General features: G+C 36.3%; 1 protein-coding gene across 1 annotated transcript in view; it reads left to right on the top strand.

The window, feature by feature from the left end:
• The window catches only part of LOC128665088 (sulfate transporter-like), a 33948-nt gene extending 21806 nt beyond the window's left edge, over nucleotides 1-12142 (top strand). Inside the window, exons 2-3 of the mRNA XM_053719836.1 lie at nucleotides 8808-9395; nucleotides 10052-12142. Of these exons, the coding sequence (XP_053575811.1) occupies nucleotides 8808-9395; nucleotides 10052-11653 (2190 nt within the window). The 3' untranslated portion in view covers nucleotides 11654-12142. The remainder of the gene's footprint in view (nucleotides 1-8807; nucleotides 9396-10051) is intronic.
• Nucleotides 12143-13979: the final 1837 nt, after the last annotated feature.

Raw genomic sequence — 13979 nt, 5'->3', positions numbered from 1 at the left:
TTAACTAGTGAAAGAAAGTTTTCGTTAGATTCCTCAATTCCTCAGGTACTGCATAAAGTGATGTTAAATCCAAGTGTACAACAAACGCTAAAAATAAAATAAACATTAGTTTCAGTCATCATTTACTAAAATAATCCGTGTTAAACTCACCCTATCTGTGCCGCAAGTATATTGCTAACTAGCGCATATATCCACCCACAGCACAGCGCTCTTCTCCAATGAGGTGACATTTTCACCTCTAAACCAATAGCCGTGCTTGGATACAGAACACTGTCAGTTGACATGAACAGCTAATGGGTTAGAAGTGGAAACATCACCTTATTGAAGAAGAGCACTGTGCCATGGGTGGCCGGAAGCGCTGAGTTAGCACAGATTAACACAGTTTTTTAGTAAATAATGAATGAAACTAATGTTTATTTTTTTTATGGTAAATCCTAGCGTTTGTTATACGCTTGGATTTAACATCACTTTAAGACCACAGAAAGTGAGGAATCTCTCGAAAACTTGTTTTTCACTATGTAATATAAGTCCAATAAAAAGGTATTATTGCCTACTGCAATGCTCTTCTTATTTTGATATATGTCTATATATATATATATATATATATGTGTGTGTGTGTATTTGTGTTTATATATGTATATACATACATATACAGTAGTATCCCACAAAAGTGAGTACACCCCTCACATTTTTGTAAATATTTTATTATATCTTTTCATGCGACAACACTGAAGAAATGACACTTTGCTACAATGTAAAGTAGTGAGTGTACAGCCTGTATAACAGTGTAAATTTGCTGCCCCCTCAAAATAACTCAACACACAACCATTAATGTCTAAACCATTGGCAACAAAAGTGAGTACACCCCTATGTGGAAATTTCCAAATTGGGCCCTAAGTGTCAATATTTTGTGAGGCCACCATTATTTTCCAGGACTGCCTTAACCCTCTGGGGCATGGAGTTCACCAGAGCTTCATAGGTTGCCATTGAAGTCCTCTTCCACTCCTCCATGATGACATCACAGAGCTGGTTGATGTTAGAGACCTTTAGCTCCCCCACCTTCCATTTAAGGATGCCCCACATATGCTCAATATGGTTTAGGTCTGGAGACATGCTTGGCTATTCCATCACCTTTACCCTCAGCCTTTTTAGCAAGGCAGTGGTCGTCTTAAAGGGACACTAAACCCAAAACATTTCTTTCATGATTCAGACAGAGAATTCAATTTTAAACAACATTCCAATTTACTTATATTATCTAATTTGCTTCATTATTTAGATATCCTTTATTAAAGAAATACTAATGCACATGGGTTAGCCAATCATATGAGGCATCTATGTGCAGCCACCAATCAGCAACTACTGTGCATATCTAGGACTGAATAGCAAGAGAATGAAGCAAATTAGATAATAGAAGTAAATTAGAAAGTTGTTTTAAATGGTATTCTCTATCCGAATCGTGAAAGAAAAAATTAGGCTTTAATGTCCCTTTAATTTAGATGTGTTTTTGGGGTTGTTATCATGTAGGAATATTGCCCTGCGTCCCAGTCTCCAAAGGGAGGGGAATCATGCTCTGCTTCAGTATGTCACAGTACATGTTGGCATTCATGGTTCCCTCAATGAACTGTAGCTCCCCAGTGCTCTTTTTGAATCTTGATAGAAAACTTTTGGGTTTCATACTTATTTGCAGCTTGACTGAATACACTGCAACTGCCACTTGATTTGTTAGTTTACTTTAAAGGGACATATTATTCAGAAATGCTTTGTCAGAGATATGAAGAGCAACATTGAAAAATTGATAAAACTATTTTAGCATGAAAAAGCTGTTTAATTTTAAAGTTCAACTATAACTTCAACTATTCTAATTCAAATAACACAGATAACACTGATTATAACCCCATTTGAGTGAATAAAACAGGCCTTTAAAGTGCAGAGCTTTAAAGGGACATGAAACCCCAATTTGTTATTTCATGATTCAGATTGAGAATGTTATTTTAAACAACTTTTCAATTTACTTCTATTATCTAATGTGTTTTGTTCTCTTGAAATGCTTTGTAGAAAAGGATACCTAGGTAGGCTCAGGAGCTGGTGATTGGTGGATGCACATATATACCTCATGTAATTCTCTCACCCAATGCATTAACTAGCTCCCAGTAATGAATTGCTAAATCTTCAACAAATAATAACAAGAAAATGAAGCAAATTAGATAATAGAAGAAAATTAGGTTTGCCACCTCAGGCATGTTTTCCTGGGCACTTATGAGATATGCATGCTGCAGGGTTAGCAGGGCGGAGCATGTATTGCTTCTATGGACATCACATGAATAGTGCTAATGAACAGCACAATACATGTTCCTCCCTGCATACCCTACAGCATGTGTAACTCATAAGTGTCCAGTAAAACATGGCCGAGGTGGCAACCCTAATTACAATACCTTGTTTTTTGAAGAAAATGGATATTACTGTGCTGAATAAATCAAGTTTTTCTATTGAAAGCCAATAAGCAATGAAGTCTCAGGACTATTACATTACACAATAATGTATCTTGTTTGTTTCACATTTAGTTAAAGGATAAGTAAATACAGTAGATTTTCATAATCAACAAATGCATAATAACAAGACAAAGCATTAGCAATTAGTCTGAAATTAAAATAAGTAGATTTTTTTATATGACACATTTCAGTTATGTCTATTTCCACTCCCCCTGCATCATGTGACAGCCATTAGCCAATCACAAATGCATATACATATATTCTGTGATTGCTTGCACATGCTCAGTAGGAAGTTGGTGACTAAAAAAGTGTAAATATAAAAAGACTATGCACATTGATGGAAGTAAACTGGAAAGTTGTATAAAATTGCCTGCTCTATGTGAATCATGAAAGTTTAATTTTGACTTGAGTGTCCCTTTACGCTTTTCAATGCAAAAAAAATGTTTAAAACATGCTTAACTGCTGTTTATTTATATACATAATAAAAGTGTTTGGAAACAATGTCACTTTAACTCTTTTTGGGACAGTAACTCATAAAGCACATAAAGCATACAATCTTGTCTTACATATTTACCAAGACTGAGCTTTAACCTCCCATTGACTTGAAATTAACAAACATGACTGTAGGTTGCTTGACACTTGGAATATTGAGTTTAGGCTAGTGGCCCCTGGCAAAGTTAAATGTTTTTTGATTAAAAGCAGTATTGTCGTTTAACTTGTATTTACATCAAACAGAAGACGTTTTGAAAGACTTAAACAAAAAGCTTTCACTCAACTTCAACTTGTGGAAATGAATTGATACAATTATTGAATCCTAGTGAAACACAACTGTGGTTTATGCTTAATAAAGTTTTATAAAGAGCACATGACAAACAGGTATAGATTTATTAAACTATTTTTTAAAATAGACTGCTATTTTGAGTTAAAATATATTATACCCTTTGTAGTTCAGTGCAGTGTAGTTAAAGCGGCATTCTGGATTAAAATTTAAATGCACATAGATGAATTAAAACTTTGAATACAAACATATTTGCAATATACATGTACTGGTAAATATTATATTATATTAAGAGTTATAATTGTTTTAGGGCTAGATTTATCAAGCTGAGGCAGACAGGGGCGCATATACGCGCCCCTGTCTGCTGCAGCTCGCCTCTTTCGGAAGTGAATTTCCCCAGAGGAATTTACCATTGCACACAAGCGCTATTTTACACTCGCGTGCAATCCTACCCCCTTCCCGCGCACAGCCAATCACGCTTGGGCAGGAGCTGTCAATCTCCCCGGTCGGATTAGACTGCAGAGATTGAACGTCGCCACCTTAGAGGTGGTGAAAGGTTAGAAAAGAAGTGGCCTGATGACCGCTGCTTGTTAAATACGGCAAGCAGGTTATCTTGTGAGAACCTGCAGCCATAGGGGTTCAAAGGCTGGCAAAAGCCTTTGATAAATCGACCACTTAGTGTTAACATTTTTCTTTGCACGTGCATGAGAAGTATAGCTAGATATTCTCAGTGTCAAGCATTTTAAATACTGAAGCTGTGCAGAGCACCAGTGGGGCTTGTATCATGTCAGCAATTAACAAATTGAGTACCAGATGGTACAAGCACCTTAGGCAAGTGCTGTGTTTTAAAAGCTGGTGCACGGTGCATATTTAAATACACATTTAAAACAGCTATAACTTTTATTAGAAGCATTTTTGCTAAAACATGTATATTACAAACTGCTTCTATTCATAACTGAAATGCACCCATGTGGAGTCCCATTTTGTCTGGAATGTCCCTTTAAGCAATGTCCGACATGGACTCCACTGCACTCCTCCATAGAAGTCTATAATGTGAGAGATTCAGACATGCAGATATTAGAGCATCACTCAATAAATAAATACAAGCTATGGTCTTGTAGTATCATCACAAAAATGAAAGTGCTATTGATTGCTCTCGAGCAATGTTTTCGCAAAATACTGATAATATTTTTAAACTCCATTTGTAATCTAGGTCTTTGTATTGTATTTTAAATTAGTTAATGTGGACAAAAATATGTATCTTACCTTGGTTTTCTGAACTGGGATTGCTGTTTTGCTAAGTGACGTTAACAAGGCTTGAGAATAACCCCAGGGACTTATGAGAGAAACAATCTGTCATGAATAAAGCGATATCCATCTTGTATACTTTGCCATTCGTAACTCACACCTTTCTGGGTGTAATGAAATTTAGTAAATCTATCTCTGTGATATAACATACATACTGGCCTAGAGACCTAAAAACAAGCTTTTTAAGTAATGCAAATTCCTTCACAAATATTATTTTTTGCATTAAAAACTATCGGCTAGATTACGAGTCTTGCGTTAGCCTTAAAAAGCAGCGTTGAGAGATCCCAATGCTGCTTTTTAACGCCCACTGGTATTACGAGCCTGGCAGGTACAGGTGTACCACTCACTTTTCTTCCGTGACTCGAGCTTACCACAAATCCCCTTACGGAAATTGCGTATCCTATCTTTTTAATGGGATTTGCCTAACGTCGGTATTACGAGTATTGGAAGAAGTGAGCGGTACAGCCTCTCCTGTCAAGACTCCTACCGCATTTAAAAGTCAGTAGTTAAGAGTTTTATGGGCTAACGCTGTAACATAAAACTCTTAACTAAAGTGCTAAAAAGTACACTAACACCCATAAACTACCTATTAACCCCTAAACCGAGCTCCCCCCCACATCGCAAACGCTTAAATAAAGTTTTTAACCCCTAATCTGCCGACCGGACATCGCCGCCACTGTAATAAATATATTAACCCCTAAACCGCTGCACTCCCACCTCACAAACACTAGTTAAATTTTATTAAGCCCTAATCTGCTGTCCCTAACATCGCCGACACCTATCTACATTTATTAACCCTTAATCTGCCGCCACCAACGTCTCCGCTACTATATTAAATTATTAACCCCTAAACCTAAGTCTAACCCTAAGTCTATCCCCCCAACTTAAATATAATTTAATGAAACAAAATAAAATTACTACAATTAAATAAATTAATCCTATTTTAAACTAAATACCTATAAAATAAACCCTAAGATAGCTACAATATAACTAATAGTTACATTGCATCTATCTAAGGGTTTATATTTATTTTACTGGCAACTTTGCATTTATTTTAACTAGGTAGAATAGTTATTAAATAGTTATTAACTATTTAATAACTACCTAGTTAAAATAAGTACAAATTTACCTGTAAAATAAATCCTAACCTAAGTTACAATTACACCTAACACTACACTATCATTAAATTAATTTAATAAATTACCTACAATTAAATACAATTAAATTAAATAAACTAAAGCACAAAAAAACCCAAACACTAAATTACAGAAAATTAAAAAATAATTACAAGAATTTTAAACTAATTACACATAATCTAATCCCCCTAATAAAATAAAAAAGATAAAAAAGCCCCCCAAAATAATAAAATTTCCTACCCTATACTAAATTACAAATAGCCCTTAAAGGGCCTTTTGTGGGGCATTTCCCCAAAGTAATCAGCTCTTTTACCTGTAAAAATAAATACAATACCCCCCCAACATTAAAACCCACCACCCAAACACCCAACCCTACTCTAAAACCCACCCAATACCCCCTTAATAAAACCTAACACTAACCCCTTGAAGATCACCCTACCTTGAGACATCCTCACCCAGCCGGGCACAAGTGGACCTCCAGAGGGGCAGAAGTCTTCATCCGATCCGGGCAGAAGAGGTCCTCCAAGCGGCAGAAGTCTTCATCCAGGCGGCATCTTCTATCTTCATCCATCCGGAGCGGAGCGGGTCCATCTTTAATCCAGCCAATGTGGAGCATCCTTTTCAAATGAAGGCCAAGCGAAGAATGAAGGTTCCTTTAAATGACGTCTTTCAAGATGGTGTCCCTTGAATTCCGATTCGCTGATAGCATTGTATCAGCCAATCGGAATTAAGGTAGGAAAATCCTATTGGCTGATCCAATCAGCCAATAGGATTGATGTCGCATTCTTTTGGCTGATTGGAACAGCCAATTGAATGCGAGCTCAATCCTATTGGCTGATTGGATCAGCCAATAGGATTGAACTTCAATCCTGTTGGCTGATTGGATCAGCCAATAGGATTTTTCCTACCTTAATTCCGATTGGCTGATAGAATCCTATCAGCCAATCGGAATTCAAGGGATGCCATCTTGGATGATGTCATTAAAAGGAACCTTCATTCTTCCCTTGGACTTTGTTTGAAGAGGATGCTCCGCGTTGGCTGGATTGAAGATGGACCCGCTCCACTCCGGATGGATGAAGATAGAAGATGCCGTCTGGATGAAGCCTTCTGCCCGTCTGGAGGTCCTCTTCTGCCCGGATCAGATGAAGACTTCTGCCCCTCTGGAGGTCCACTTGTGCCCGGCTGGGTGAAGACGTCTCAAGGTAGGGTGATCTTCAAGGGGGAAATGTTAGGTTTTTTAAGTGGGGATTGGGTGGGTTTTAGAGTAGGGTAGGGAGTGTGGGTGGTGGGTTTTAATGTTGGGGGGTATTGTATTTTTTTTTCCAGGTAAAAGATCTGATTACTTTGGGGCAATGCCCCGCAAAAGGCCCTTTTAAGGGCTATTTGTAATTTAGTATAGGGTAGGGAATTTTATTATTTTGGGGGGCTTTTTTATTTTATTAGTGGGATTAGATTAGGTGTAATTAGTTTAAAAAAATTGTAATTATTTTTTATTTTCTGTAATTTAGTGTTTCTTGTTTTTCGTACTTTAGTTTATTTAATTTAATTGTAGTTAATTGTGGTTAGTTTATGTAATTAATTTAATTATAGTGTAGTGTTAGGTGTAATTGTAATTTAGGTTAGGATTTATTTTACAGGTAAATTTGTACTTATTTTAACTAGGTAGCTATTAAATAGTTAATAACTATTTAATAACTATTCTACCTAGTTAAAATAAACACACAAACAAGACTATTCAGCGCTAGGTTATAATGCTGCACTCTATGTACTGAAAAATAATTTAGGTAGTATATGATATATAGTACATATGCTTAAGAATATACTAAAAAAAGTCCTCCATAAGAAGTGGATACATAAAAGTCAATTGTGTGCCAAATAGTACCTTCAGTTCTCCAATAAAAGAAAGTATTATTTTTGCTCAGATAGTACTATCAGCTTCCACGATTTTCCTTGTTTCCTTCTTGCTGCTCCTTTAAATCTCTTCTTTCTCAAGGGATTATGGGATCCAGGATCCAGATATATAGCCAAAAAACAAAGCGCAAGAGAGAAGGATTAAAGTGTAGTCAATAAACACCAGAGATAGCGCAATATATAAATATCTACTCACCAGAGTTATAAATAAAAGTGCCTTTATTTGTGCAATACAACAATAGTAAAACAACTCTGCGTCCGTGTACAGCACCCGGTTTGCAAACAGCTGACAACCGGAAGGTCTTGAGTGACAGGATTCAACCTGCGGCGGGGTTTCCGGATTGTCCTCCCTCAGCTGGTCGGCTTTGCTCCTCCATGCTTGGGACAAGTGTATAAGAACCCCAACGCGTTTTCCCCCGGTACTCGCCGGGCTTTATCAAGGGAATGTAGTTCAAAAAGCTTTTTGAACTACATCCCCTTGATAAAGCAGTAATTGTCACTCTAAATCACATTCTAAATATCTTACCAATAACAGTAATTTGTGACTATTTACACAAGTCTTTTGAGTTCAAAACACATCTCAAGAGTTCCTGCTTTCTAAATCATTTTTTTGCATGTTAACTGTACTCATTAGTAAACTAAACTGTTGTCTATGTTTAACCATAATATTGCTACCCAAGCAATAATTTTGTTTTAATTATAAGCAGGTCTTTCACCTTCAAAATATAACTAGTTTGTAGAAAGTTAAATGAATAGCAAAAATTACTAGCATTAAGGTACAAATATTTTAATTACATTTTATTAGAGTACATAGCAAAGATCCTGTCAGTCATTTCGTTTTAAAGGCATTTTGCATAAATTCACCTTTCTAAAATAAAAACATAACAGTCAGAATCCTTAAGACATTGCATTGAGTCACGGCATCAAACATGCGATGCACTGTAATTCACAAATCTTCACTATCTTTTTTGCCTCCCCTTGTAGACTTCATTCCCCAAGCTTTACTTGGGATGGATGCCAGAGAATAAATCGGGAAGCCTTACTTGAACCCTCTAGGCAGAGGCAGAAAAATAGTGTAGATGGGGGAATTACATTACATTGGGCTTTATTTAATGTGAAGAAGATTATTTATTTCTATTGTACTATTATTAAGCATTCCATGCTTTTTTCCCTCTCCAATTTTAGGAGTCTGAAGATCCTACAAAGAATGACTCTCAAAATCTCCATTCTGACACTCTTACTTTTAGTTATATGCATGTCCAGCTGGAGGAACATGTGCAGCCAGAGCTCAGCACCAAAGACATGATCATGGAAAAAGCAAAAGTGGCCTGTTCAAGTAGTCCCAAAATTCTGGCCAACTTTTTCTTTAAGCTTTTCCCAGTGCTGCAATGGCTTCCAAGATACAAAATTAAGGAATATCTTCCTGGTGACATTACATCTGGAATTATTGTGGGCATTGTTACCATTCCTCAGTCCATAGCTTATTCCTTATTGGCAAATCAAGACCCAATTTATGGACTATATACCAATTTCTTCTGCTGCATCATCTATTTCTTGACAGCAACATCTCGCCATAATTGTGTTGGTACTTTTGGTGTCCTTTGCCTTATGGTTGGTGAATCTGTAAGCAAACAATTGAAAGCTGCAGGGTATGATACAGATGGAGATACCATTGCAGTTATAAATTCAACTACCAATGGAACTATATGTGGAAGAAGCTGCTATGCCATTACCGTGGCTACATCTATAACATTCATTGCTGGTGTTTATCAGGTAACAGTTTTCCTAGTTGGTTTTAATACAGATTGCCAAAAAAACATGTTTTCCGCCTAACCCTCAATCATGAAACATAGGTGTTAAGGATATTAAATGAAAAATCCCACCTTGGAGTACAATGGACCTGTACTACATTTTGTCCTGGCAGTGGAGGTGAAGCCCAAAACATAATTACTAATAAAATATTTCATTGACCCCTCTGGTACAACGTTATCATCCTTGATACATAGGGTTGAGGCCCAAATTTTGAAAGCCAGTGCCACTCAGGTGTCCTAGAAACTCCAAGAACAATGAGACAAACCACAAATAAATATTGGTGAGATTCAATAATTAAATATTGTAGGTAATTATTCAATTGAAAAGATTTGCAAACAAGTGTTTCTGAGACCCTAAAGTGGGATTATATTTAAGGGTCCAAATTAATATTTCATTTATGATGCTTGCAAGACCATTTGAAGGGTAATGTTATTGTTACAAAAAGTGAACTGTAAAGCTCATGAATATAGTGAATACTTGCGAAAAATGCATATAGTAGGTTCCTTTGGATAAATGCCTTTATAAACATATATTCCATAAAAGTATGCTTAAAATTATATATATATATACAGTTAGTTTTTTCTCTCATATTTTTTTCTTTTTTTTTTCTTTTCCAGATTATTATGGGTATCTTCCAGTTAGGATTTATTTCCATGTATTTGTCAGAACCTTTGCTCAGTGGCTTTGTGACCGGATCATCCCTCACAATTTTGACTTCACAGATGAAATATCTCCTAGGCTTAAAGATTCCTCGCCGTGATGGTGCTGGTGCTCTGGTTATGACTTGGGTTGACATATTTACTAATATAAAAAGCACAAATATATGTGATTTGGTTACTAGTATAGTAGCTATAGCAGTCATTGTTCCAATCAAAGAAATTAACGATAGATTCAAAAGTAAAATGAAGATACCCTTTCCTGTAGAGTTGTTAGTTATTATAGTGGCCACATTGGTTTCCTACTATTTCAACTTTAAGGGCAATTATAAGTCATCAATTTGTGGGTCCATTCCCACAGGTTTCTTAGTACCTAAAGCACCTGACTGGAGTCTGATTCCAAGCATTGCTACTGATGCTATTCCAATTGCTATTATTGGATTTGCAATGACAGTCTCACTTGCTGAAATATTTGCCAAAAAGCATGGGTATACAATCAGAAGCAATCAGGAGATGATAGCTATTGGCATGTGCAACATCATTCCATCTTTCTTTCATTGTTTTACTAGTTGTGCTGCTTTGGCTAAATCTCTTCTTAGAGAATCCACAGGGGCCAAAACTCAACTTAATGGCATAATCAGTTCTCTTGTCCTGTTACTTGTGCTTCTGGCAATTGCCCCACTTTTCTATTCACTACAAAACTGCATTTTAGGAGTTATCACTATAACCAGCCTCAGGGGCGCACTTAGAAAATTTTCAGACACTCCAAAAATGTGGCGGGTTAGTAGAATTGATACCATTATCTGGTGGGTGAGCATGCTGGCATCATCCTTAATCACAACCGAAATCGGGTTGCTAGTTGCAGTTTGCTTCTCTATCTTTTGTGTTATAATTCGCACTCAGAGACCAAGGGCAACACTTCTAGGCAAAGTCAGCGGCACAGAAATATATGAAGACCAATTCACATATAAAGAGCTTAGCAATATACCAAATGTAAAAATATTTCGTTTTGACACTTCACTCTATTATGCCAACAAGGATTATTTCAAGAACAGTCTGTATAGTAAGACAGGTATTAACCCTTCCTTAGTGTCTGCATTACAGAAAAAGGCTAAAAAGAAGCGAGAGACTGAAGCAGGACAAGCAAGATTTAGTTTTATTTCAAGATTCAGCATAATGAAAACAGTCAATAAGGCCCATAATCAGTCAGAAATCTCTGAACCACATATTGATATTCACTCTCTTGTCATAGATTGTGGTGCCTTGCAGTTCATAGACACTGTGGGCCTTTCTGTACTCAAGGAGGTGCGTAATGACTATGAAGAGATAGGAGTGCAAGTTTTCCTAGCCAATTGCAACCCATCTGTGAGACGCATGCTCACTGATGGAAGCTACTTTAGTAAAAAAAGTGATGATGCAGAGCTGATTGCTTTTCATAGTGTTCATGATGCTGTTAACTTTGCTGAACGAAAGTATTGTGATAAGCAATTGGAAATTCAGATGAATGAAGCTGCATTCTCTTTTGACCCAAATCAAGCGATCAGTGATGAACTAAGAAAATAGTCACTGGCAAAGAGACAGATTAATGATAAGATAAAATGTCTGTTTATTCACATTTATAGTGAACAATCCTCCTTGCCCCAATAACTGGAAAGCACTTGGTTATAGTTGTTTTTTTTTTTTGTTTGTTTTTTTATATCACTAAAAAAAAAAAACTGAAAGGCAAAATAATTTATAATTAGAGACTTACAATTCTAAAATTAAGACAAAATTATTTTTTTATGTATATTTTCTGATTCTGTATAAAGTTAAAAGTAATAGATTGTAAATACACTTGGTCTCATATTTACGTGCATATGTACAAACGAAATTGTACATTAACTGTTTATGATGTTTCTATTGCAGAAAAAGAATAAATTAGCACACATGAATCTATCATGTAATGAAAGGAATGTGAATATTTCAATTTTTTTGTTACTTTGTATCATAACTGTTCACTCATTTGCAAACAAACATTGCAACTATGTGTTAATAAAAATAATTAAATAATTATTTGTCTACAGTTTCTTAGTTAAATTATAATAGTGAGCACTGGTTTAGTATAATGTGAAACATACAACACTGCGGTTTTCAAGCAATTTCTTTGGGTTATGTGTCTATGTTCCATAAACAAATGCAACTGTTTTATTTAATGATTAGTCTCCTTATTTTCATTATTTTGGCCATACTATCATTTTACTAAACCTTTACTCTTACTAATAATATTTGTTTAAATCTGATACCCATCAAAAGAATCCAGCACCAGTGTAATAGAGTCTGGTGTGCAAGCTGTAAGTATTAAAACGCTGCCACCTTTGTACTTTACAGTACCTAAAAAATGATAGAATATTCACTCCAAGACAATGTAACTTGATGTGTTGTGACACATTATTAAATTCATATACAAATTTATGAAGGGTGCGAACATCGCACCACCAAATGCCAAAAATATCATCTATGTATTGGCACCATACCACATAAAGGGCTCTACTTATCAAGGTCTGGCGGACCTGATCCAACATGCATCAGGTCTGCCAGACCTCGCTGAATACGGCAAGCAATATGCTCGCTGTATTCAGCATTGCACCAGCAGCTCACAAGAGCTGTTGGTGCAACGCTCCCCCTGCAGACTCGCGGCCAATAGGCCGCCAGCAGGGGGGTGTCAATCAACCCGATCGTACTCTTTGTGACTGCTGCTTCATAACTGCTGTTTCTGGCGAGTCGAAACACGGCCCTTCAAGCTCCGTACGGGAGGTGGGAGTGATGTTGAAACCCATCACCATACCCTTTATTTGTAAGTAGGAATTATCCTGAAATAAAAGCAGTTGCAATATAGAATAATCTCTAATCATTTCAATATAAATCGTTATTCTTGTGTAGTAAATGCATTACTTCTAGCCAAGGCTTTTTAACCCCTTCATGCTGGGGGCAAGTGTTTAAATTGAAAAATTAAATCATTGATCGTTGATGTGATCGTGTGATTTCAAGGCCAGGATCTAATCATGGAAGTCTGCGAACGATGCTAGGCACAACCCCATGAAATAAAAGGACACCAAAAAAAGTTGGATGTTCTATGCCTTCCTAACAGTGTTAAAGCCAAGGGCTGTTACAAAGGCACTACTACATCTATGCCACTGGTATGGATAATAAATGTGTATAGACTTACTATGTCCAAACTAAAAGGAATAGATTTATCCAAATCACCAGGAAAATCCTGAATTTAAAAAAAAAAAAAAAAAATTGTAGGATTTGTATACTTTATATTTGGAATTATTTGTAGAAATTGAATCAGTATTGGTCAGGTGATTTAAACAGATTTTTATGTATTTTGGGTAGTGTATAAAATACTTGGGTATTTTATTTCTTTGTATCCTCATCAATTATACTATACCTAAATTCTCTGTTAAACTATGTGAACAAATATTTTGTATTTCATGGAAAGGGTCATGAGGAAGGGATAGATAAACTTCTGGATCTGATAACTGTTGTAATATTTCCTCCACATAATATCTCTTATTTAAAATAAAAACGGTTCCACAATGACCACACATCTAGGCAGTATTATAATAAATAAAGACACAGACACAAAAGCTGGGAGAAAAAGGCCACAGCCCGCATTTATTATTTAAATTAATTGAATTAAAACTTTATTTAAACAACATTAACATTAAAAGGTGCTTGCCAAATTAACCTAGCGTGCCTTCCACTGGCGCTCCGCCAGGCACGCCCACATCCTTAACCTCTCCCCATACCTGAGGAGGTACCCAAAATAATTATATAAACTTAGCGGCTAGCACCCCGCAACAGCTGCGACAACCACTTACCAAAAGGGGAGGGAGGGCGCTTCTCT

Source organism: Bombina bombina, chromosome 6 (genome assembly GCF_027579735.1).
Source record: "Bombina bombina isolate aBomBom1 chromosome 6, aBomBom1.pri, whole genome shotgun sequence".
Lineage (NCBI taxonomy): Eukaryota > Metazoa > Chordata > Amphibia > Anura > Bombinatoridae > Bombina > Bombina bombina.
This window is presented reverse-complemented; position numbering and strand designations above follow the sequence as displayed.